Here is a 26,164-nt window from a genome sequence, read left to right as displayed (position 1 = left end):
AGCTTTTTTAGTACACAGTCTAGAATTTAGTTAAAGCTTGATCCCAGCTGGGATTCCTGACTGGCACAGCATATGAAAAGCCTGAGTCCTGGAACTACTTTAAGACACTGCCCATGGTCAGGCAAATACTACTGATGTAGGTTCTGTAATTGAGAGGGTGGAGCCTGCAAGTGTTTCAGCCTCTTAGAGGGCGAAGTCTCTCCCCAGATGGACTGAAAAATAAGTGTGGACATGGACAGACAGACATTTGACAAAGCCCAAATCGATGTTAGTAGCAAGCAGACAGTCTCAAGGCATCACCACAGTGACTAACAAGCTTTTGGTGTTGGAGAAGCACCTGCTCTTACCTTGGTCAAGTATTCCTTCATGACCTGAATAAAGTATGGCATGGCAAAGTCCATAATGTTGTGCCTCCACGCTGTTTCCAAGACAACATCTGGCCTTAGGAGATCGTAGCAGGTGAAGAGACAAGCACCAAAGCATTCTCTCTTGTTCTCCTGCAAGAACCACTGCAGCAGCTCCTCTGCCAGCTCAGTATCTTTGGATTCTGAAGCATACTGCATTGCATCCTGCAACAGGACACAGCCTTTAGCCTCAGGGGCCACAGAACAACCACTGGGCGTGGTATTAACCGAGTTCAGCCTCAGAGCTTGGCCAGAAAGTCATGGCCAAAGGAGGCAGGCCTGCTAAGCTCAGTCTGAGGGGTGGCCTCACCTTGTAGAGCCTGTCCTTCTTGCAGAGTTCCACGCTCTGCTTCCAGCGGTTGTTCCCCTTGAAGAGATAGGCAGCGATCCTCCGGAACTCGATTAGCTCGTGTTTCTCCAAGCGCTGAGCCAGAGAGATGTTGTCAAAGTTGTCATAAGCATCTATAGAAGTCCTAAGAGCCTGAGTTGGGCAGAAAAAAAAAAAAAAAGTTACTCACACCTCAGATGCACAACTGCATCCTCAAAATGCAAACATTTGACAAGCATGTAGTCCTGCTTCCAGGAGGGTGAAGTATTCCAGAGACATCTACTATTTTTCCTTTGACACACATGGAGTTTTATGTTATTTCAGCCAGTACTTTTCAGCAGTGATTACTGAGGTGAAGAGCCTCTCCATACCAACAGTAGAACAGACAGACATAACTGTTTGCCTCTTCTGTGAGTTTTTTCCTTAGTACCCACTGTTTGTCTTTTATAAATAGAAGCTGGTCTGTCACACTCATAACACAGTAGCCACTCTACCCCCAGTAGGAATGACACAAAAAGCTCCCAGAAAGCCACCAACAGTTCTCTACTTCATCCTTGGCTGGCCCCATCTAGTTCAATTTGAAGTATCAAAGAACACGTACTTAAGGAATTCAAGTTAACAGCAAGCAGGTAAAAACTACTGAAAACAAGGACCCTGTGTTTCCAGACATTAAACAGACTGAGAATAGGAGGTGAATCCTGACACAGAAGCCAGAGATTCAGGAATGGCCACTTCTATCCCAAAGCACAGACAACATTAGGTATTAACTGCTTCAAGACATACCTGGTAGTCTTCTTCAATAATGAAGAGGTTGTTCAGGGACTCATTCACTGATTTGTTGTTGTGATTTTGGACTGAGCGCAGGTAAGGCTTAACCAGGGGCAGCTGTTTAACCTTCAGGGAATCAGGGAGACACATTTAATTCCACTTTTTGTAGAAGTCTCAGCATCTTCCCTGTGAGGCAGGGAAGCAGCCAAGCATTTTAAAATGCTACTACAGATAAATGCTTTCCCAGCTGCAAGTTTTGATTTGAGCTGGATAGTAGGAAAATTACCTTTGTGAAGAAGGTGACAGCACGAGTGTGGTCAAGCCGAGGGGACAACACCATCAGCAGATCATTGAGCAAGAGAGGTTTAAATTCCAAATAGAATTGAACTGCCTTGTAATACAGCTCCACATTGGCCACCTGGAGATGAGCAAAGATGCACATTCAGAGCACAAGTGTGATTGTAGGGAAATCCAAATGAAAGACAGACATAACTTTAGGTAACTATGCAAAACTGAGCCACTCAAGATTCATTCTTGTCTCTAGAAATCTCTTCAGTTACTGTGAATTGCAGTTGCTTTGAAATTATGTGGCAATATCAAGAACTTTGCATTTCAAACAGGCTACTAACGAAGGAGGAGAACTGAAGTGCACATAGCAAGACATTTACCTCCTTTCACTAAGAAAGTAATACCTTAGTGATGATATCTTTGAACTGGCCTTCTTTCCAAGCATCTGTTGGGTGATTCATCATTGTGATTATGGCATTATCATACTCTTCATACTTATCATACAAGAACACCAGTTCGGCCCAGAGGTGGGCTTGTTCTGCAGCTCTCAGAACCTAAGAAGAGGAATAATTAGCAATATGTTAACAGGGAATTCCATCAGTGGCCATGAGTGCTCAGGCTTTAGTGCCATTAATAACCTCAAGAGCTGCTATTTCAAAAGCCAGGGCATAGAGAGATGTGTTTTAAGCTAAATTTAAGGCCTCAGATACTCACCTTGGGGATGTTGACTCTGGACCAGAACAGCTCCAAGTGCTCCCTCATTTTCTGTGGCTTGAATTTGGAGTAGAGAATTGCTAGCTCTGTGAACATCCCCATGTGTGCTCGCTCAAGCCCAAGTGCTGCTTCCAACATAGTTATCAACTCCTCAAAGTAGCCACGATCCTACGGGATACAGAGACTTCACATCAGGAACCATCCTGACTCTGCAGCTCCAGTTTTGGGCAGAGCTGCCATGAAAGAATTGAACTGTGTAACAGGAGCCAGTTAATTACCTGGTAATAGTTGATCAGCTCCTCCAACTCATCCGCGTGCACCACAATGTGGAGCCCACACATCTGAGCCAGGCGGAATTCCTTCCCGTCCACGCAAGCGAAGCAGACCTGGAAGGGACAAGTGTGTTACTGTTTATAATCCAGGCCTTGAAGTCTCCTTTCAGGGGACCTCTGGAGGCCTTTCAAACCCAGCCAGCCAAGTTCACCTCTTTCCACGTGCGGGTGCTGTTTGCTTTCCGAGCCCCGTCCACGGCCGCCTGGTATTCCCCGAGGTGCACCAGAGTGGAGGCCAAACGGCCGAAGTTGGACACGTTGTTGTACAACAGCTTGGCTGCCTCGTACATCTTCTCGTCATAGCAGCGATCACCCACCTGAGGGACAGCACAACAGGTCAGGATTGCACATTTTCAGCCACTGGCTGACATGAGATGTGGAGCATTTGAGTTCCACCTTTGTGGTCAGCAAGGCTGAAGGAGCTGTGATTCAGCAAAACCATCCCACTGTCACTCACTTGCTGGATGTGTGCGTTGTTGGGGCCATTGATGAACTCCTCCAGCTCTGCCAGGCGGTTGGTTTTAGCAAGAGCAAAGATTAGTTCTGTTTCCACGTACGACTCCCGGGCCTTCTTACGTGCCATCTGGAGATACTTCACCAGTTCTTCCCAGTTTCCTAGGAAAAGCAGTTCAGAATTTTTAGTTTCCACCCTTGAGGACACTTATACTTAAACTATACTATCAGCTCGAGCTAGTTGGACATGAGTATTTCTACAGCTATTCCCCAGCAATCAAAACCAGCTTTCATACTGGTATGTCCTTCACACACATACATTACATTAATAAAGTCATCTTACAACAGGCCTAACTAAAATCCTGGTCTTTAACTTCATGCAAAGACTCCCTGCTCTGACAGAAGTCTCCAACTAGCTTAAGAAGGTAGTTAAAAGACCACGGATTATCTGCAAATGCAATACACTACCTTTTCCCATTCTCATTTAGGGCAGTCTTTGCAGGACCAGATTCCTCTACTTGCATCAAGATACAAGTCTGGCAGAACTGCAGTTCGAGCAGACCAGGCAAAAGAGCTGAGCAACATCAACAGCAAAGATGTAAACAAAACTTAATCATACCACTGGCATTAGCAGCTTGAACAACCTCCATGTATGAGGAAGGATCATCTGCTTTAATGTAGGAGTCAATGGCTTCCTTTACCATCCCCTTCTGGAGCTGTGCCTTGGCCAGCTGGCTCCACACCGCGGGCTCATTGCAGCGCTCTGCGAACTCGTACGCGCGGTCCAGGTTCCCAATGTGCTCTATTAACACCTGAAAATGGGATAACCAAGATCAGCCACTACCACAAAGGCCGGTTTTACGGGACACCAAGTTGTGTTTTATGTTCGTTTTTCAATGGATCCACAGTTTTTAAAAAAGGCACTAACCACACACAACCCACACAGCGTGGGTGATTTCAGCCTTGCAAAGTTTCACTCACTACAGGGTTCAACAAACAACATTTGTCCTACTTCAAAAGACACTGAGCAGCTTTGGTCACTCTGCTCATCGGTGGTAAGCGCTCAAGTCACAAGTTACCAGCCAAGCCACAGGTCACAGGGAGTTCTTACAGCCTGAGATTTGAAGGTACCTGCACAGCTGATGTGTTGACATCGAACTTCCTGAAGATGGCAAAGGCCTCCTCGAAGAGCTCGTTGCTGATGGCTATGTTGGCTATGTCTGGGGCATCGTAGTTGTCCAGGCGGTTGATGTACTCCATGACACGGGTACGGTCGGCCTTGATGGCTGTCAGGATGAGGAGGTTCTGCAGGTTCCTGAAGAGGGAAAGAAAACATTAGTACTTATCAAGAAACCATCAAGAAATTCACCCTCCCCTCTGGAGAAGGCATTAGTTTATTTGCTGTTCCACATTACAGCAATTTAACGCCTGCACCAGGTAGAATTCCAAGCTTTCCCATGCTTGGTTTTTACTCACCTGTGCTCACTGAACACAGAGTTATCAAGAACTATTTTCTCCAGCAGCTCAATAAGCTCGTTGGGAAGGTCTGCAGTCATGAAAGCCTTCACAGTAACAGAGACTTCCTCGGGGTCCTGGGTCTCTGACAGCGCAGTCTGGACAACCTGCAGGTACAGTCAGGCAATCAGCAAATCAGTCAGGGCAGGTACTACAGGTCAGGGTGGGACAGCCAAGGCTTGGCTGGCCTGTCAGTGGTACCTGGTCGATGAGGGGTCTCCTGTAAGGGTTGCTCTCCAGCAGCACACTGGCCCACAGCTCGGGGTCTTTGCGACGAACTAAGTATCGGGAGAGACTCTTGAAGAGGGAGTTCTCATTGCACACCTGGGGAAAGGCACAGTTTGCTCAGAGGCAAGCCACAGCTCTCCAGTCTGCAGTGGATAATTGTACTGCAGCACTAAATAAACCTGCCTGAGAGGCTGACTAGAACCTCAGGCCTTGATACTTCCACTAGCCTCCCACTTTAGGCCGTGCAGGGGAGTCCCCCATTTCTCATTAAGCTGCAGAGGGAGATTAAATAACCACCTCCTATTCCACCAGAAGCGTGCAGTTCCCAGCTTAATATTTTTAGGAAACAAATGCTTTTGTCATAAACCTGAGCATCTATCCCGTGACACTCATGTCAGAACTCGACCCACAAGCCAGCTGCCTTGGCATACATACATTAATAAGCTCCAAATCGCACTGTCCACGCTCATAAGCCACACAGGCCAGGTGAGGGTCCCTCTTCTCACAGTACTTGCCAACAACACGACTATCATAATAAGGATTCTCACGCAGGAACCTTTCGGGGTTGTTGTTGCTATCAATGTATATTTTGGCCAGTGCATTGTGAGTTGCAGGCTCCTCACAACCCTCGTGAATTCTTGCTTCCAGCCAGGGCAGAAGCAGCTTCAGCCTAGAAGGAAGTGATTGTCACATTAGAGAGGCTGAGTGAGTAAGTATCCACTTGCACAATTTCTTTGCTATAAATAGAACAGAGTCAGGAACTAAACCAGAGTTACAGTACTCCATTTTAACCTGCATTTTGGTTGTTAATATAATGGTGTAACTTTCTGATCCTATGAAGAAGATCACATGCCAAAGACTTATCTCATCCCTCAAAGATGAGATCCCCACATGAGCCAAGGAGCAAAGCTGGTTGCTCGCCCAGTGGTAGCTTCTGGCTGTGTCAGTACCAGCTTTAGCTGTGTGATGAGGACATGCACTGATGGATGAGCAGTGTAACACAGCCAGACTGGCAATTGGTAACAGACTCGTAGAAGTTTAATACCTGTTTCTCTTCTCAACCTCTGCAACAAGCTCATCAGTCGAAAATTGACCTCTCACTACAAGGATGAGGTTCTTTATTACATCTTCAGAGCAATCCACATCAAGCAGTCCCCCAATAACAACTGGCAGACGGCTTGGATTCACCTAAATGGGATCATTGAAAGAGGTCAGTGTGTGGTCCTGCAGCACAGGCAGCCAATACTCATCCCCAGAGCTACAAATGAAGGCTGCTTGTTACGACTGACCCCATCTTCCTGCCTTTACTCCCAGCTTCCTGAGGTTCTGGACAAGGTTGGAAGTCAATTCTTCAGTCAATAAGTATTCACATCCCAGCTCAGTGGCTCCCTAATGCTCAGTTCCCACAGGAAGAGCTCCTGAACAATCCACTTTGTCCCTGAAGGAGAACCTCCCCTCCACCCCTGCAAAACGCTGGGAGTTAAAATCACCCCAAGAAGCCCAGAGTTATTCTACCAAGTCTTCCTCCTTCAAGAGGCACATCAGTGGGGGTTACTGCCCAACCTGGCTGAAGAATGAGATCTGATTCACGTCAGGGCTGATTTACTGGAGGCCACTAACAGGTACTTAAACAGCAGTCTCAAGTCTCAAGCTGTTTGCAGAACACTTACTATATACAATGCCTATATACTATAGGCATTGTGTTTAACACTGGAAAGACTGATCAGTTTGCCCCATTGAAGCCAAGCTGGAACTCACCTTCTGTACATAAATCTCAATGTATTTTTGGAGATTATTTCTGTACAAATACAGCACCAGGTCGTGGACAAAGTCAAAGCGATCACACACAATGATGAGAGGCAGCTGGTCAGTGAGTTTGGCTTCCTAGAAAGAGAACAGCTTCAGTAATTTGGTTTTGCTCTTGGGCTTAAGCAGACAAATACGGTCACTTAAACTGTTAAAGCAGCTGAATTTGGAAAGCTGAAACTCAACCAAATAATGACAGCTTGTTGTTCAACTAATTGTTTGCAATATGTAGCAAAGTAGGAGTACTCACTCCCACTTCGGGGCATGGAGAGCGAGAAGCTTTCTGGAGTTTAACCCTGCATGGCAGAGTCTACAGGGTTTTACAACACAATACAACTATTACAAGTCTAAGCTAGAGAGAGTATTTTTAGTTGCCACTGGTGTTTGGTGTGCAGGATTAGCACTCTGGGATTTCAAAACAAATTTAACCAAGACTAGGTTAAGTTGTGATTCATCACGTAAAACTTATACACAGAATTGACTTCGAGTGCCATGTGCCTTGTGGTACCTCCTAACTGGGGATTTAGAGAACTGTAGCAGTACTGCTAAAATTGCTTATCAGATTAGTTATCTAAAAGCATTCCAACTTTCAGCATAAGGTTACAATGGTTACAGTACAGAAGCTTAGTCTATGTGGCAGACAGTATTCCGGATGCATATTTCAGATCACTTATTCCAACATGCACATCCCAGAATATAATCCTACATAGAAATTACACTTAAGGACTTTACACAGGGAGGCCTGTACTGGGAGATTTACCTGGTACATGTCCTGCACATTCCAGACATGGAACAGCACAAAAAACAATAACTTTCATCAGGAATTTGACAGCTTGATAACATATCTTAGGTGGCTTGATCAAATGACATACCTTACACCTCGGTGACACCAGGTTAGTTTTAGAGAATTCTCTTGGGAAGAGTTTTGCCATCTTCAGATATGATCAGCAAAATCTAAGACTATGCTATGTAACCAACAAACATGAAGGCAGGAAATGTTCCCAGATAAAATTTTCCCCTCCCACACGGTTCCTCAGGTATTTATAGTAATGTTGGGTTTGTCAATAAGCTCGGGACTAGGACCACAGAACTCTGAGCACACCATCTTTTCCTATTCAGCAATGTTTCAGCTCTGAACCCCAGCAGTAACATCAGTCAGCAGCTCTTTATGGAGCCCAGAACTCCTACAAAGCATTTATGGAATTAATTGACACTATTCACTTGTTGTTTCTGCAGTTGCTCAACTGAAGTTGATTACACTGGAAATAATCAAGTTAGCAGCTCGTTTGGGCATTATGGTTGTTCTCACCCTTCCAAGTAACAGTACACATCTGTTAACAAGTTCTAGGTGAGCTGGTGCATTTACTACATTTTAGGAGTTCAAGCCAGATTAATCAGTGAGAGACTGATCTGACAGATTCTCCATTGTTTAGATAATATTCCAGGCTCAGACTTTATTAGGAGGCACTGTCAACATGGTAGCTACCTCTGGTGTAAAAGGACAGTTGGATCCTTAAGTGCAAAGGTCAAACTCATCTACTTTCAACACCATGTTTTATCAGAACCCCAAACAGGCCAAGACAGTCCAGTGTTACCCAAACATTACCTTGAGGAAGTTTTTAACACGTTCTGGATCATAGCAGTTACTTTCCCTGCAGATTCTTTCCACTTCTTTAATCTGTCCTGTCTTGCAGGCAGCTTGAATATACTTGAAGTGCACATCTGGATCCTGGCTGAAGTTTACAATAGAGCCCAGGAAATAAAACAAACCTGGAGAGAAACAATCAACACCTTATTCTGCTGGTCTTGTTGAGAAGTACAAAAGCCCAAATCCCAAAGGCTACACGAAGTCAAGATGACCATTTTGGACAAAGGAAAAAGGCCAGTAGCTTCTTCAGTTTACATTTTACTACATTTTACATATATTTTTCTACAGCTCCAAACTTTTCATAACATTTCAGAAAAACATGTTGGTGTCCCTCCTCAAGGGGGAAACTTTAAGGTTTGGGCCAGGTTTCAAGACAGTTTTGAGGCCTAACTACTCGAAGTTCAGTACAGCTTTCCGGATTTCAGCAGACAGACATGCACACATGGGTGAGGAGGTGAGCACCAGCTCCTTTTGCAGAAGTACAGACTTACCTTCAAAGCTCTTGAAGGACTCAAAGAGCTCAATGAGTGACTGTGTTGACAGCTGTTCATGGTATTTTGAAGCCACCTGGACACAGATCTGCAGGTTCTGACGGATGTTCGCAGACAGCATCGCACGCAGACACTCCAGAGAGTCTTCTACTGACAGGGACCCAAAATAATTCACTAGCCACTGCGAAGACACAGAAGCCATTTTAGACCCAACCAGATCACTCCACACTCTGAAAGCCATTCCTGATGGCCTGGTTTTCTGTAGGTGCAGGATGTTTGGTGTCCTACCTCAGGGTTGAGGAGGTGAGTGTGAACAACCGCACGCTTGATGTCGTAGAGGTCCGTGAAGTGCTCGAGTGCTCTCTGCAGCAAACCAGCCTTCTCACACAGCTGAGCTATGTGAGCCCGGTCGTAGTGAGTAAACATTTGGTTTCCCAGGATGGCATCTGCAACCTAGAAGGGATATTGGAAATTTCCCTTAGTCCCTGAGGACTGTGACCAGCTCCAGCCAAGGCTTATGGGGGCTCTGAGCACACACCTGAGGGGCGTGCATGAGGTTCATCTCAAGTAAACGTGTTTGCAGGGGACCTTCTGAGGGGCGGTTATTCTTCAGTGCATCCAGCAAGAAGGCTGTACATTGCTGGATTAAATTATATTCCATAAAGACATCCACAATCTGCAAAAAAAAAAAAAAAAAACAGGAGGAAATTTAGGCTTTTGATTAAAAACTGGAGGTATATTTAAAGAAAGTACCGTCAAGTGCAGCTGCCAAAGCTAAACCACTTATTCTGACACTGCACTAAGCTGTCATTTAGTGTTCTTAAAACCAGGCATGAAACAGCCTTGTCCCACTAAGGTAAATCCAAACTTGTAGTTCAAAATCTTTCTGTGGTAAGAGAAGCCACACTCTTTAACAATTCAATGCCTTGAACATAAAGTTTCAGCGCAATCAAGTTATTTACCTGTGTTATATCTGCAAGAGGCTCTTCATCTTGAACAAGCATTTGTGCAAACTGCTGTCCTTGATCAGGGCTGATTCTCATTACATTCCTCAGCAAAAATATCCAGTCTGGAGTATATCCAACCTGGGGAGAGAAAGAAAAGTAAGAGCTCAGCAAGAGCATTTAACCTTGTTAAACATAGAGCTCAGTAACAGCTACTGTTAGATTACACAACCCAGTCAGGATTTCCTCTTTTGGAAAAGGCTACATAGAGAAGTATCACAAGATACATGTCTGAAGTCTAGCAGTAGTTATTCATAACAACCTTGAGGGTAAAGCAGGTACTGCACGGGCTCTCAGATTCCCCCACAGTTACTCTTAGCTGCTTTGGAACATACACTAATTATTCTTAAATGAAGGACAGATAGGGCAATTTAATTTCTTCTCACCTTCTTAGCATACAAAACAATCTTCTGGACTTGTCCTGTTTCAGCAAAACACTGGATGACCTTGTTTGGAACGTTGGCTCTCAGATAGACACTAAGTGCTAGTGTAGGATCTACAGATTTCACAAGGTCTCCCAGCTCCTCCGAGCACTCCAGCTGTTTAAAGACACAAACACAGTCAGCCCACCCTGCCACGCCGTGCTGAAAAGCACTACCACCTTCTTCCTCATTTATTTTCCTTTTGGACTTGTTTTAAAAAAAAAAAAAAAATTAAGCTTGATAGCCTTAGCCAACTGTTTCAGCAGTGATTGTTCCTCATGCTGTTCCACAGGAGTCAAAGGCATTTTTAGAGCTAAAAAGAATGGATGACACATATCAGCATGTTTCTGGGGCTAATTACAGAAGTGTAAGCACAGCTCAAAGCATATGCAAGGCAGCATCCAAAGGAGTGGCTTGGCAAGAACAGCAGCAGCTCAGAGGCTTTCCATCCTGGCTGCACCCTGCTGGGATTTGAAGTGGAATGAGAGAAGCTCCGAGGGTTTGATCGATTCCCCTGCAGGAATGTGAGTCACAGCCATGGGTGCAGTGAACACCTATTGCTCAGCTGGGTGAGCACACCAGGGACTGAGGAGCTCCCAGATGATTTTTCCTGGGGAGGTGAGGAAGCTGTCAGGTATTTATGTGTGCGTGTCCCCCGCCCAGGGCTCTAAAGGTATCGACCCCAAACTCACCTTATCTTCTTTTAACCATTTCTCCAGGAGCTGCTTTCGGCCCTGCTGCAGAACTGGCCTGCACAGCTCCAGGGACTCGTATTTGTTCAGCTGCCCCTGGTCCAGCAGGATTCCAAAGTACTGGAGCAGAGGGGAAGTCTGTCCTGGCTGAGCTGGGACGCTCTGGAACCGGCGGATGGTGTCTGGAGTACGCAGGATTCCCTGCCAGACAGACACAGGCACTTTCATTTCCTTTGCTGCTATTGTGGCTTAGCAAGAGTTTCTCCAGAAAGCTGGAGTTAATGTCACTGTAGCTGTCACAAGCATTTCTATGTTTTGCCAGCCCAGAATGTCAGGAGCAATAAGGCTGAACATCAGCTCAGACACTGTCTGAGATGTTCTGACAGAAAATGTGCTATAGTAGCCAGTTAGATTTGTTTCAGTAGGACTGCAAATTTAAGTTCAAAATTAAGACATCCTTCTCCTTATGAGCAAGTTCCTTTCATCTAAATTTAGTCCCTTGGTCTGTCCTTTTTATCTTGTTTCCAGGTGCAGCCTCAGCCTGAAGTTGTCTTTTCACAGACACTTTTTTAACCACTGGACAAGTAAAGCTAAGTCCCAGAAACATTATGCCTCATAGCCACTACTTCACCATTTATTCCTCCCCTCCTGTGTGGGCTTTAAGACCACCCAGCACAGAATCACTACTCACACCCAGCACCCCAAGTACTACATCAGGGCAGGAGCAGTAACAAGACTCTGGTCTTGCCACTCAGGCAATTCAGCTTTCCTGAAGCAAGAAGCTTAAGGCAGAGGAGTTCAGTGCTGCTCTGAACACCAGCCCATTACCTTTGGGGCATTGGCTGCCACTTTTGCTGCCTCAGAATAGTTCCCTTGTGCAAAGAGTGCATTGAATTTCCTGGCAAAGAGCTCCTCGGCCCCCGCCAGGTTGTTGCGCACGGCCATCCGCAGCGCCAGGTCGGGGTTCTGCAGCACGTTGGTGATGTAGGGGATGATGTTCTCCTCTTCCACACACACTGACAGCACCTGCACAAACACCAAGGGAAACTTCCAGTTAGCCCAAATATGACAAAGTTCATTTTTGGAAACTTTTTATGAGCTCTTCAGTGCATCATTAAGGGCCGGTGGGATCAGCTAAATAAGTTTCCAGGGCAAGTTTCCTTACTTGTCCCTTTCTGTTCACTCCAATAATTCCAGCTGTTGCTTCGTGCTGTGCAGTAACAAATATGGTCTCTCCACTGATTCTGTTCATGTAGATACAGGTGCCAGTTTCCAGGTCATACAAGTGGATGTAGCCATATTTTGTGATGAGAAACACCACATCATGCTTGTCACTGATCTGCAAAACAGAAATAGATGGATTGAATGTGGCACTGGATAAATGAGTGAGTGCTTTTGAGGCTCAGCAGACAGCTGGGCCATTTCAGGACAACCAGAAGTGCTGGTATATTTTTACTCGAGTAGTCACAGTAGAATGATGTTGGAAGAGCTTGAAAAGCAGCTAAATATACATGGATATTTCTTCCCCAAATAAGAACGTGCTGCCTTTGAATGGTGCTTGTCTGCATGTTTACTTTATCACCACTGAAGCAGGAGCAGCAGCCACACCAGTCACACCAGTTTAGGGCCAACCCTGGGGTCAGCAGACTGACCACCTGGCTCCCAGTGCCCTGCCACTGTCCCATCCACCAGGAGAAGCTTTGTTCTCATGCTCCTGTTGGCAGCTGCCATACCTGCATGGCAACAGGAAAGTCACTCTGTGCTTCAGGAGGGAAGAAGACATCCACAGCTTTCTTTGGAAAGGGCTGGTTCCCAGTAGGAGGTGTGCCAACTTCAATGATATGCAGCTGTGCAAGAGGCAAGATCAGTCTGTTAGTTCTTGTATCTCATTTATTTAACAATACCTTCAACAATGAAACCACAGCAATTCTCTCACTGCTGAGCCCTAATCCCAAGCTTATGCAAAGACGAACTAAGTCAGTCTTCCTAAATATTTTCACTGACTAAAGGTGTGGTACATGGAATTCATGTACCATAGGTGAGGGAAACAGTTAGATATGATCCTTAGGTAGCCCTAGTTACTTGGAAGTTTCAGGATTCAGTTAAGTCACTTTATATGCACTCCTTCAACTTGGTTAACACTCTACAGTGATGGTTCTGAAGATGTTTCTCTGAATCTAAGCTTTTGTTTCAGCTGTCAAAGTAGCTCACACAATTCCAGTGTTGCCATTGACCACTAATTTAGCCTTGTAATACTAGTGCTTCTTTTTTTTTTTCATGCAATAAATTGGAAATAAGTTAAGTCTGATACTGGGGATCAGCATCAAAGAAAGATTACAAGAGCTTTTCCCTCAAGCTTAGCCTGTGAAACTGGGAGTCACATGTTTCAAGCAGCTCATTAGGCTGGTCATGACATACCACTTAACTTCATGACTCCAAACAGGCTCCTGCTGCATCAGGTAGTCCCTGCTGGGAAGCTCTGTATGCACCAAATGTCATTTACATTATATATATATGCACTATCCAGACCCACAGAGCCTTTCACTTGTTTGTTTAAATGCAACTTTTTGTATTAAACCCCTGGTTTTCCTGAAAGCAGATAACCAAGGTGAGTCTCTAAAGATACTTAGAACCAAGCCTTACCTTACCCCCAGCTTGGCCTCTTACTGCAAAACAGAAGAGAGTGGATTCTTCAGCATTTCCTTCCATCTTGAACTGTGCAAAGCTGGCTGCATGTCCCTCGATGGGCTGGGACACTTTTCTATCTACAGAATACAGCTGCATTGCTCCCACAACACGGTTTTGCTGGACAAGGCAGAACAAGAGTCAGGAACAACAGGCACTCAGACAGTAATTTCATTTCAGTTAGTGCTGGTAAATATGTTATATCAAGCTGAAGTCTCATGCCATGCTTTCTCTTAAAAAGGCATCACTTCAGACTCTTAACTTTGTACAATGTTTATATCACCAAACCAACCAGGTTGGAAAAGACCTCTGAGATCCTCAAGTGCAATCTTTGACCCAACACCACCTCATCACCTGGACCGTGGCACTGATGCCACATCCAGGCTCTGCTTAAACACCTCCAGGGACAGTGACTGCACCAGCTCCCTGGGCAGCCCATTCCAATGCCCCATCACTCCCTCTGTGAAGAACTTTTTCCTAATGTCCAACCTAAACCTCCCCTGGTGCAGCTTAAGACTGTTCATACCACCACGTATACAGTTACATTAACGCAGGATTTTCAGCTACACTCATTTGAAGATCAGGCATTTCTATGTAAGAAAACAAACACATCACTGCTGCTCCTTTAGGAGAGGCAACAAGACGAGCTCTGGGGGTGCCCTGGCCTGCTGGGGTGAGGTACCTGTGCGGAGATGCCCGTGAGCAGGAGCCACTTCTGCTTGGCGTCGGTGCGGTAGTTGATGATCTGGCAGCCGGCCAGGCTGGAGTGGCGGTCGAACATCTTCACGGGCTGGGACTCCCCCTCCATGCTCCAGTGGTAAACGGCGTTATCCGTCACCAGGGCCACGGTGTTCAGGGAGATCCACTTCCAGAAGGTGACATCGTCTGTCATGGTGTGAGCCTTCATCTTGCTCTTCATCTCGATGTTGAAGATCTGCAGCGTTTTCCCAGCTACAAAACACAGCCTGGTCAGCAGGGGGGCAGCGCAAGCTCCGGGGGAAAGTGGGAGAGCTGCACTAGGACACGAAACCCTCGGGACTCCCTTCAAGAAAAAGCTGTTCTACACCAGCAGATCTGCAGGGACCAGCTGGTACTTTTAACCAGAGCATACTCCTAGGGCTCATTTTACCAGTTTGCCACTGCTGAGCAATCAAACAGATGTGGAGAACGGGGTGGCAGGGGACAAAAGCTTCAGCCACACAAACAGGTTGTACGAGACTTCACGTCCACCCAGACCAGGTTACGATCATGCTGAGGCTCTTGGAAGTTGTGGGGAGGGCTATGCCAGTGTCATTAAAAACTATGTCCACATCTGTTTAAAGTACTAAAAAAGGCACAACATGGAACAGTTAATTTGGCAGAGGGCTTTTGTAACTCAGGCTTGTAAATCAAAACCTTTGGGTTGCACTAATGGGATACACAGCTACTGACTGCAAACCAGACCAACAAACTGTGCAAGGAGAGGGATCTAGTGACCAACACAAGCTCTAGAAGGCAAGAGGGAAAGTTCTCCAAATTACACAGAATGGTGCATACAAACATCCTGAACAGCCACCTGCAGTCGTTGCTACCAGCTTTTACAACACAGTGGCAGAAGAAATTATTTCTTCCTGTTGAGAAGATAAGAAGGTTCTGACCAGTTCTACGAGTTTTAGGAGAGAGCTATTCAAGCACATGCTTGTGTAGCCTGAGAGGAATATAAAAGATCACATGAAACTAGATGCAGGTCAGAGTATCTGCTACAGTGAGTAACTGCAGCTCAGCTTGACAAAGTCACTGTGCCACAAGGGCCAGGGCCTGCACTCACCACAGACTGGTTTAGTCCAAAGCCACCATTAGTTCTGCAATTGTTGTGAGATGCTGAGTCAGGAGTTTCTCCAGAACTTGGAGAAATGTGTCTCCTACAGAGTTACTCAGGCAACAGCAGCAGTTTGGTTCCATATCTAGTGCAGCTGGAGCTTTAGATCAGGGGAAGGGACATTCAGGTAACACAGATCCTACATGCTGTGCAAGGGGTATTACCAGGCAAAATCTAGATTTGAGTCAAAAGGGTCAGTCCTGTTTATAAAAAGTTCAATATCAAGATCCCAATGGTTTAAGTACACCTTGGGTTCTTGAGTGGATTTTAGGAATCTTAAGGATTCCCTTGTTTGGAAGGGCATGAAAAACCTCTGGATTCTAAACACCACTGTTCAGCCATGTGCACCATAAATCTGAGCCATTTTATTCTGCTTTTTCTTGTCATAAGACACAACAGGAACTAGTACAGTCAATTGAAATAACTCACCATCTGCACACACAAGAAAGCATTAAAGTTGTGACAAAACAGTAGCACAGTATTAAGGTCAAAGTTAATAACATTGGATACACACAAATCTTTCCATTAGCAATACATGCATTTCTAGAATGACTGTATTTAAGGCTTTTTGGGCCTCTTAGGGAAAGAGATGAAAACTTCTGGAGACTCCAGAGAAATGCTTGCACTCTGTATCATCAGAGATACCAAGCTGGATGGCCTTGTACTTCATTCACCACACAACTCTTCCCTGCATAGTTTTACCCTTCTTATCACTGACTGATATAATAAATATGCACAAACTGGTTCACTGGCCAGACTAAGGCCTTCAGGAATACTTCCCCCCCTTCCCAGCCTTAGTTCTCCTTTCTGTAAGGAAAGGTGTAGTTGATTGACCTTACACACTTAGATCAGGTCATGATTCCTTAAAGCCCACACTTCCAGCTCTTCTTGCTCAGAAGCTGGAAGCTTTTGGACTGAAGGAAAAACCCTCATCCTAATGACCAGCAAATGGCAGGAAGTCTCAGCTGCAGCTTAAAGTCCAGCTGCCTCCAGAAGAACAGCAAATGCATTCACCTTAAGCTCCCATTAAGCTGTGGAGAAGTGCTAAGGGATCCTCCCACATAAATCACCTGAGAGCCCTCAGTCACTCCCAACCCAGTCCTACAGAAGGCTCTGCAGCCACTTCAAACAGCTCTTTCTCAGGAGTTCCTACCTTTGAGTGCAATGACTTTGCTGGCGGGGTTCATGATGGCGCTGTCGGCCGAGATGGGTCTCCGGATGGGGTTGCTGGGGTCGTTCATGTCGATGATCACCACCTGGGCCTGCTCTCCCACCTTCTCCCGGATGCAGATGAATTTGTCAGACTCCATTGTCAGAGTGCTGAACCCAATGTTTGCTGGGTTGATGCCCAGATTTTGGAGCTGGAAGAGAAAAGAGGTATAACGTTAAATTATTACCTCGGTCCAGCCACGAAGAGCTTTTGTGACAGTCGCAGGAGACATCTGGCTTCACATGGTTTTTTGTGACAATACAACCACGCTGCCCAAAAATGGCATCAAGTGCTTGGGTACCTTCCCTTCAAGGTCCACTTACAACTTACCATTGAGAACTCATCTTGGGAGCCCCTCACAGCACAGAATCACAGAATATGCTGAGCTGGAAGGGACCCACAAGGATCAAGTCCAACCCCTGGCCCTGCACAGGACCATCCCCAGGAGTCACACCAGTGTTGAAGGCACAGTGAACTCTCCTGCTCCTGGGAGCTGTGCTGGAGTTGCACTTCAGTCCTCACTCTCACCACCTTTCCTCCCTGAACTCATTCCCCTGAGCTATCACTATTTCAAGCTTAACATCACACGTGAGGTGTCTGAGCTTCATCTTTATCCCTGCAGAGCTAAAAAAAGCTCCCTGTCTAGCAATTAGCTCGTCCTGTCTCACAGCAGGAGGCAGAGCCAACACACAGGAGATGGACACACTGAAATCAGAAATGGCTCATGCACAGCCCTACTTAACACAAGGTGTCAATAAACCACTTCCTTCTCTGCTGAGCTCCAAGTCTTTGAATGTACACCCTGAAATCACGTTTCTTGCAACAAAACATTTTAGTTAATGGCACTCTGTGGTGTTTGCACCAGGCTACTGTATGGGGGTGGCAGCAGTAAGACAAAGTTTAGTGCATTTTTAACAGTGAAAGTGCAGAATGGGCAGTTCATCTCACACTGTCACAGAGACAACCAGCTTGTTGGTGGATATACCTTAAAAGCTGCAGAGCAGTTCTCTGCTATCAGAGGAATTATCACTATTTTTCTTCCTGGGAGACCTTCAAGCCCAAGGTCTCCCGAGAAAGGCGAGTCCTTCAAAGCCATTTTGGGGTGATTGTGGTGGTCTGGAGCACTCAGCCCTTATCAGCTGAGCTCTGCACAGCTCTGAGAAGGCCATGCCCCAGCTGTGCTCTGCCTGTTTGCAGCTCCTGATAAAGAGGGTGTTTTACTCCACTTCCCCTTTGTCCAGGCTTTCCAACAGCACACGAGGAACAAGTCACATCCAAGCTGTGGCACAGCAAGAACAAGCTTCACAAAGTCACTTCCATGGGAGATCTGTTACCCAGGGAATACCTGACAATAAAGCCAGCAGACTTCAAGCAAGAGACAGTCTTTGATCAGCTCTTCTAAGAGAAAACTGTCCGAATGCTACAGCTATTAAAAAAAATAATGAAAAAAGAAAGAAATAAAAATCAAACCCTACATCCTTGACAGGTCCAGAACTCTGTCAGACAGATTTAAGCAAGTGTTTGAGGCCCAGCACCCCAGAACCTGACCACACATTCTCCAGCAAGGTGGACCACTTAAAATTCCCTTTCCCACACTGAGCAGTGTTCTCTAGACCTGTGTCTGTGGGACTGCACAGGAGCCAGGCAGGGTTATATGGAATCCAGGCAGGGTTATATGGAATCCAAGCACACCCCTGCAGGGAGAGAAGGTTGGAAGATGTGGGAGTTTGATCTGGTAGAGCTGGAGTGACTTACTGGGATGTGGCATTTCCTTTTGCTGGGGCTGCAAGTTTCACAAGAGCAAAATCATTTATCAAGCACTAAATTGCCTCGTTAATTTGGTAGAGGGGGGTAGTTTGAGTGCCAAGCAGTAACTCACAGCACTACACTCAAACACTGTGCACAGAACAAATCTGAGCAGCAGGTCCAAGCAGATGGCAGGACCTCTTAGGGAGCCAGACAAACCCACCAAATCAAAGTCACTTGGATACTGCAGGACACATTTACCTTAATCACAATCAATCTGCCATCTGCTGGGTGTCACATCTGAGGACTAACCCCAGGGACTGGGGGGAGATTTTAAAAGTGGTACTTCTTAAACTTCTCGCTATTTTCAAAGTGAGGTGTCTCTTTGCAAAGATTCAGTCAACTGGCAAGGGAGCTCTGAAGAAAGCCTGGAGAGGTTTTCTGATGGAGGCACAACCCTCAGGGAAGTCTTTAAGTACACACAAGCTCCTTCTGCCAACATTTCATCTTAACAGACCCCAGTGTAGGAACCACGTCAGGAAGTCAATTCTAACTGTGACAATCCCTGCCTTTGATTGCACAAGTGTCACCAGCCAGGAGTGGCACTTCCCTCACCCACTGGTGAAGCCAACAGGGACTTTCCTTGGCTGCTCCAAGGATGCACAGAACTCTTGAACAGAGATCATTCCCTGGAATACAGGTTGTTTTCTTCCCCAGACTGGCTAAAGTCCAGGTGAGCCAGGCAGGCATGTTTAGAAAGCTGAGCAGAGCAAACACAGATGAAGATAACTGTGAGGAAATGTGACAGCAAATATTCCTTTGGAGGCTTTTCTTGTGAAAATTTCAATACTATTCCATGTACAAACTCCTGAGCTGTACTACAACTAAAGGAGTAAAGGGGGCTGTGGGTTTCCAACCAATTTACTACAAAGGGAAAATAACCTCAAACATTTAATATTGCACTCACTACATTTCACTGATTCACAAACAAGTTTAGAAGACTGAAAAAAAAAAGAAGGAATTTAAGACAGTCGTACATTTTACTACAAAAACCACTTCCCTGCCTTTCAAGCAGATATGAAAGCAGAACTTGCTCACTGTGCTTGGGTAAGTGATTTCCAGTGGGAGTTATTCTGCACCCACATCTGTTGGGAAGATCAGTGACACCAGTCTCCTGTATGGAATAAAGTGTTCTGTGAAGCAGAGTGGAACCCTGAACCAGATTGTCAGGGACAGCAGCAGCTCCTGTCGCCCTGAAGGACTCATCTAACCCCAGATCAGATACTTCACTCAACTGCAGGCTCTGCTGAACCATGAAATTCTGGGATGGCATTTATGTGAACAGCACTGAGATGTGAATCATCCTAACACAGCGAGTGAACGTCTGATTGCCAGGATTATTTTTTCAGTGGAAGATAACTCAAGCCCATTCTTGGTAACCTACCCAGGGAAGTTGTCACATACATGTGACATCAAACTGAATGGTAAAACTGCTGACAAGAGTCTCTTTGTTGACCCCTTCCTGTGACAGTCCCTTTCCTGTGACAGTGCTTAGCTGTCACATAATTTCTCCTTGCCTGCGAGGAAGGACACGGAACTGCTGAGCACACATTTCACCTCGACAGGATACAACCACTGCTCTTGTGGCCACAGGCAGCTGCTCAGTCCCTGCCCAGACTCCTTATCCCCATGCAGCCAGAAATCATGGAGCTGGACAGTGCCAGCTAACAGAAAAATTACCAGTCCTCTGGGAAGCAGGAGCTCCTGGATGTGCAGTGAGTCACATCAGCTCTGCCACAGGCCATGTTTCACTGGGCTGGATTGAACAAGGCAGACACCAGGCTACATTTCAGCTGCTCTTTTAATTCCATACAGGAAAATCAGAAAAGCAAACTTAAGTTACACCAAAAAATTCCCATTTGTGCTGCTCTGGTAGTGCAGTTCTGTAAGAGTCCCAGGGCCAGCCCCTGGCTCCAAATCCATCACTCTTCCCAGAGCAAGGTAAGAGTCACAGCGTGTGACAGCCTAGGAAGTCATGTTTTCAACAGATAAGGGACCTCTCTGCCATTCAAGAGCTCTTTATTTCTATATCCTTCCTATTTTGTGCCTCCCCTGAGCAGGCCCAGGCAGCCACCCCTCTCCCAGCCCCAGGGTGTGTTGTGTGACTGTTTGAGTCCCAAACCACCCTGGGGCTGTAGCTGCTGACACTGGAGCTCAGACCCTCTGGCTCCCTCTCCTCCTCCTCCGTGGTTGGGCCCCAGTGCCAGCACAGGGCACTGAGCAGCCACCAGGGCAGGCCCCTGCACTGCAGTGCCTGCTGGGAGGGCCATGCCCAGAACAGCTCATAAACTGCTTAACTAATTGCTCCTATCCAATTAGCTCACACACACACACACACACTCACACACTCTCCTCAAGACATTTCCATTCTTTGTTACAGATTCTCCCTCTGTGGGAATACTCTAAACTCACTGGCTTTAGGAATGCAGATCCACTAAGAAGCAGAGCAAGAATCCCACCCAAACAGCATTAGGCAGAGTCCTCTAATTCCTGAGTTTTATCCACCAGAGATGCAACTGCTCCAAACTAATGCTGTTACAGCAGAGATTTAGTGTTTTAGGCTGTATTAAACTGTCTCACTGTCAGCACAATACATGGAAATATTTTGTTGTTTGCCATTGTTAGAGTAAAGTATTGAATTGATATATTTTATTCCATGATGCCTTGGCTGTCCTGTTTTATTCTCTGGCACAGCTGTGACTCTGGAGCCACCCAAGTGCCACCACCCCAGGACAGCACAGCTGCCATTCAGGTTTGCTCCATCAATGAACAATAGAGACAAGGACCCTTTTCCTAGTTTTAAAAAAAGCAGTTCTGTATTGGCATCAAGCACACAGCCTGAGCTGGCAGTTCTCTGCCTTACAGAACAATTAAAAAATTTCTTTCTAAATATTTAGGTTCAGAAGAATATTTATTAATGCCTTAACTCAGTACAGCAGCGAGCCTGGTCCAAGTTCAATTTTTATATATTTTGGGGTATTTTGTGTCTAAATGATCTGGCAATCCCAGTCCATCTAATCTGGGTCCTTCTCACTCATCAGGAACTTGTAATCTCAGAAAAGCTCCACTGACCCACCACAAAAAGCAGCTGTGTTTTACTTCCATCCTCAAGCACTCACAGGAACATTTTAGGAATCCCTAAAACCTGCACACGAGCAACCAGATTTACAATCATCTCACACACTGACCTCTGATCTCCCACCACAAGCACAGTGGATTGTTTCCTCATAGCCACTTCAAAAAGAAAAAAAAAAAAAAAAAGAAAAAGTAGCACTGTAAAGTTTTATAACGTGAGTTTTGATAGCACAGGAACCAGGTTTCTCCTTGAAAACTCCCAAGGGAAGTTTCTCACAACATGCTGTTTTGAGGCCGGGCAGGGATGTACAGTAGACACCACACAGATAAAACCTACATATTTGGGACAGCTGAGATTGCAGAGCATGTGATGGGACTCAAACAAACAAAACCTGAAGCCTGAGAACACATTTTGGTTTCAGACTCCCCAGAAAGCTCACTTGGCCCTGCCAAGCCAACTTCTTGCCCAAAGTAGATCTTTAGCTCCAGTTTGGGGTACAAAGCACTGTCCTGTGTCCCCAAGGCATTCAGGGCTTCTGGAGCCTTTACTCTCCATTCCCAAATCACCAGCCAAGATCAGATTTCAATAACAGCCTGCAAAATCTTCCTCATTCACATTCACCACCTGACTTTTATGAATAAGGCTCTGGGTGGGTGCCTTGCCTTGCATTAAAGCATCAGCTACAAACTTGCAAGTGTTGCCCAACACCTGTAAGACAAGTTTCCTCGACAATGTAGGTCAGGCACAGTTCAAGAAATTGTACTATTGAGCCCATGAGGATTCCCTAGGAGCAGCCTGGAACACACTAAAACAAAACCACTGCAACAGCAGCGTTTCTGCTCTCGAAATTCATGTCAGAAGCTTCAGGGGGAAAACAGGAACTCCAAGAATTCAAATTCCTCTGAAAATTTCTCAATGAAATAAAATGAGGAAGTTCAGCAGGAGCAGCAAACTGGGCAAGAGCCACGTGCAGCCAGGCTGAGAGGGCTGGACACCCCACCTGAGGAGAGATCAGCTCAGTGTGCAGCTATAAAAGATACTGGTTCAACCAGTGAAGGGGTGCAGGGAGAGAAAATGCAAATTAAAACACAACTAAACACATAAATCAGACTTTGGGCAGAACAGTCCTGTTCCACAGTAGTGCTGGCCTGAACCCTCCCAGCACTCCTGGCATGAGGCAGATGAGTTTCATTATGTAACAGGACTCATGTCATTAGAGACCTGGCAGTGGGTCACATGCAAGGTTTGGGGCTTAAATAATATATCAGAGGTGCATTTCCACAAAGCTTTAGTAGGAGCTGGGCACACAGAGGGATGAGTTTCACCTGAGGACACAGAACCACCTCAGCACCTGGGTCTGGGCTGTGCCACCACCAGGACAAGGCACTGCTCAGAGACAAAGCTCTGGGATTCCCCTGTCAGTGCTGCTCACTAAGGAGTGTAGGCACACCTCAGCTAGGAATTCTGGCCTGCTTTTCCACTGATATGGAAGGAAAATTCCTCACCACTCAGCAGTCACCCACCCAGACAGAAAGTAACCATGGCACCATTTTTTTAAACCCTTTGGATAGTGGTATTTTACACCACAAAATAAGTATTTTGCAAGGTGCCTAGGAATTGAAATTTTTCTGTTTGAGTCAGGAAAAGAAGTCACTACAAATGATGGAAATCCACCAGTACATCAGTGCCTGGTTACACAAACTAAACACAGACACTGGAACCACGGGGTAGAAGGGGCACAGAAGCCAGGTGTGCCAATGTAGCTCTTATTACACAAAAAAACCTCCCCAGCAGTGAAACCAAGCTTAACCAACACCACGGCCCCAGCCAGGAGAACCGTGGCTCGCAGTACTTCGCCCCACGGACCTGCCAGAGGGGAAGTGCCCATTGCACAACCGGACCTGCACCTCCAGACCCCTCCCTGCGCTCCGGCTGCACCCACGGACACGGGAACTGGGAAGGCAGCCCCGAGTTCCTGCACATCCAGGACGTGTTACCGCTGCCTTCAGGGAGCCGTGTCGGGGAAGCGAAAGGAAATAACCGCGGTGGCGAGGGCGGTGCAGCGAGAGCCTGGGTTTGAGAGAAGGGCACCTGGGCACCTGCACTGCCCCCGCTGCACTGCGGGAGCCGCGGCAGCTCCCGCACTCACTGCAGCTCCCCTTCCGGGACGTGACATGACACCCAGACAGCACCGGGAGAAACACTTACTACGCCCTCACAAGGATAGGTGTTAAGATTATTAATATATCTAGAAGGAAGCGGCGCAGGGAGGCAGCCCAGCCCTGCCCGGCTCGCTCCCGTCCCTCGCAGACCCGGAGCCGGGGCGGGATTTCCCCTCACGCCGCGGAACCACCCGCGCTCCCCGTCCCCTCCCGGCCTCGCCCAGCCCGGGGGGGCACCGGCAAGGGCGGCAGGCCAGGCCGCCCGGCCCCTACAGGAAGGTGCCCTTCGGGCAGCGCTTCCCTCCCGGACAGCAACAACCCGCGCCCCCCCACAGCCCTAAGGCGGCACCGCGGGCGGGCCCGGGTACGTCCTCTCGGCACGGCGGGGACAGAACAGCGCGGCCGCGCCGGCGCCCACCTGGAGGTGCTCCTGGAAGCGGATAGGCAGGATCTGTGCCATGGTGGCGGCGGGGGCTCCGTGCCGGGCCGGGCTCGGCGCTGCGGGCGCTGCGGGCCGCGATGGCGGAGCGGGGCCGTGCGGAAGGGCTGCCCCGCCGGCGGAAGGATACCACCGGCGGAAGGATACGCGCACCTGCCGCCCGCCCGAGCCGCCTCAGCCGCGCCGGGGCGCGCGGAGGGATCCGCCGGCGGGCGGCGCCAGTGGGGCGGCCGGGGTGATGCGCCGCCGGAAGGGACTATTTGGGGACGCATCACTCAGCGCTCCTTCCCGGCCTTTTTTTTTTTGCCACATCATGCGACCGAGGGGCCGGCGGCGTCACTTCCGCCCGGCGCGCACCGCCCCGCGCCGGGGTCACGTGACCGCGCGCGCGGCCCGGGACAAGGTGAACACCGGGGGGACACCGGGGGGACACCTGGATAACCCCCCCCCCCCCCAGGATGTCCCTGACACCGGGGGGACACCTGGGATAACCCCCCGGGGTGTCCCTGACAGCGAGGGTATCCCTGGATAACAGGGGTATCCCTGGATAACCCCCCCGGGGTGTCCCTGACACCGGGGTATCCCTGGATAACCCCCCCGGGGTGTCCCTGACACCGGGGAGGGGGGACATGGGTACTCCCCCTCGGGGTGTCCCTGGATCTCTTCTCCGGGGTGTCCCTGTCACCCGCGGTGTCCCTGGACACCCCCCTCCGGGTGTCCCTGTCACCGGGATGTGATGGATCCACCTCCACGTGGGGTGTCCCTGTCACCCGGCCTGTCCCTGTGATGAATCCCCCAGCTCGGGGGTGTCCTTGGATCCCCCCTCTCGGGGTGTCCCTGTCACCAGGGGTGTCCATGGATTCCCCCCTAGGATATCCCTGTCACCGGGATGTGAGGGATCCCCCCCTCCCTTGGGTGTCCCTGTCACCGGGATTTGATGGATCCACCCCCCCTGGGGGACACCGAGGGATGGGACAGATCCCATTCTCCTGGGGAGACACCGAAGGGACAGGGGTGTCCCTGTGACTGGGATGTGATGGATCCACCCCCTGGGGGACACACCAAGGCACTGGGGGGTCCCTGGCACCGGGATATGATGTTCTCCCCCCAGGGTGTCCCCACTGTCCCTGTCCATCCATAAACCCCAGGGATGGTCCCTGGGGCTGTTCCCACGGCCCACTGTTAATGAGTGCAGGAACACAGTCAAACTCCCACTTTCCTCCCGTGTTTATTAACTCACAATTTACCTCCAGCACACAAAAAGAGTTAAGTTTTAGCTGTTTCTCTGTGATGATGCAGCATTCCAAGTGCTCTGCCCAGAGCTGGGTGTGCTTGGGGCACCCCAGCTTTCCTTACACCTTATTTTGCAATCTCATGGTTATTTCCTCACATAATTTGTCTTAAATTCCCCATTTCTAACTCTCTGAGCAGCCCTGAAACACAAGGGGGAAAACAAAAACCCCTCCCTTTTCGCTACTAAGAGAGTGAAAACAATAAAAGGAACCAGAAAAGCAGCAGGAGCTACCAAGAGATTTCCAGCCCCAAGAAAGAGTAGCCATTCCAGCTGCTCATTTCAGACCCAGGGTGTGGGGCAGATGTCCTTTGACTCAGGAGTGGCCATGACTTGCAAATATATCATGAATCAAATTAAACAGCAAAAGAGGTTGAGTCAAGGAAAAGTGCTCCTGGCTCCAAAGCAGAGCCTGAGCACCAGAGTGGAAAAAAAACCCTCCCAGGGAAGAATTTTTCTCCAATATCCAACCTAAACCTCCTCTCTGTCAGTTTGAAGCCATTCCCCTTGCCCTGTCACTCCAAGCTCTTGTCCAAAGTCCCTC

At 47.7% G+C, this 26,164-nt stretch overlaps 1 protein-coding gene across 2 annotated transcripts in view; it reads right to left on the bottom strand.

Annotated features, from left to right (window-relative positions):
* Positions 1-24,413, bottom strand: part of CLTC (clathrin heavy chain) — a 30,017-nt gene extending 5,604 nt beyond the window's left edge. For both annotated transcript variants that reach the window (XM_025895554.2, XM_025895555.2), the window contains exons 1-30: positions 24,309-24,413; positions 16,790-16,997; positions 14,461-14,729; positions 13,737-13,898; positions 12,827-12,940; positions 12,259-12,432; positions 11,922-12,119; positions 11,094-11,294; positions 10,366-10,518; positions 9,938-10,060; positions 9,514-9,651; positions 9,264-9,428; positions 8,976-9,156; positions 8,443-8,606; positions 6,789-6,914; positions 6,076-6,218; positions 5,466-5,700; positions 5,004-5,126; positions 4,764-4,909; positions 4,419-4,602; positions 3,907-4,099; positions 3,292-3,449; positions 2,987-3,151; positions 2,781-2,888; positions 2,503-2,670; positions 2,193-2,342; positions 1,787-1,918; positions 1,516-1,626; positions 715-885; positions 348-569 (exon numbers count right to left, since the gene is read on the bottom strand). In XM_025895554.2, the coding sequence (XP_025751339.1) occupies positions 348-569; positions 715-885; positions 1,516-1,626; positions 1,787-1,918; positions 2,193-2,342; positions 2,503-2,670; positions 2,781-2,888; positions 2,987-3,151; positions 3,292-3,449; positions 3,907-4,099; positions 4,419-4,602; positions 4,764-4,909; positions 5,004-5,126; positions 5,466-5,700; positions 6,076-6,218; positions 6,789-6,914; positions 8,443-8,606; positions 8,976-9,156; positions 9,264-9,428; positions 9,514-9,651; positions 9,938-10,060; positions 10,366-10,518; positions 11,094-11,294; positions 11,922-12,119; positions 12,259-12,432; positions 12,827-12,940; positions 13,737-13,898; positions 14,461-14,729; positions 16,790-16,997; positions 24,309-24,350 (4,827 nt within the window). In that variant the 5' untranslated portion in view covers positions 24,351-24,413. The remainder of the gene's footprint in view (positions 1-347; positions 570-714; positions 886-1,515; positions 1,627-1,786; positions 1,919-2,192; positions 2,343-2,502; positions 2,671-2,780; positions 2,889-2,986; positions 3,152-3,291; positions 3,450-3,906; positions 4,100-4,418; positions 4,603-4,763; positions 4,910-5,003; positions 5,127-5,465; positions 5,701-6,075; positions 6,219-6,788; positions 6,915-8,442; positions 8,607-8,975; positions 9,157-9,263; positions 9,429-9,513; positions 9,652-9,937; positions 10,061-10,365; positions 10,519-11,093; positions 11,295-11,921; positions 12,120-12,258; positions 12,433-12,826; positions 12,941-13,736; positions 13,899-14,460; positions 14,730-16,789; positions 16,998-24,308) is intronic.
* Positions 24,414-26,164: the final 1,751 nt, after the last annotated feature.

The sequence above is a fragment of the Manacus vitellinus genome, unplaced genomic scaffold, assembly GCF_001715985.3.
Source record: "Manacus vitellinus isolate BGI_N305 unplaced genomic scaffold, ASM171598v3 scaffold_32_pilon, whole genome shotgun sequence".
Classification (NCBI taxonomy): domain Eukaryota; kingdom Metazoa; phylum Chordata; class Aves; order Passeriformes; family Pipridae; genus Manacus; species Manacus vitellinus.
The sequence above is the reverse complement of the archived record's forward strand: the minus strand, read 5'-3'. Positions and strand labels throughout refer to the sequence as shown.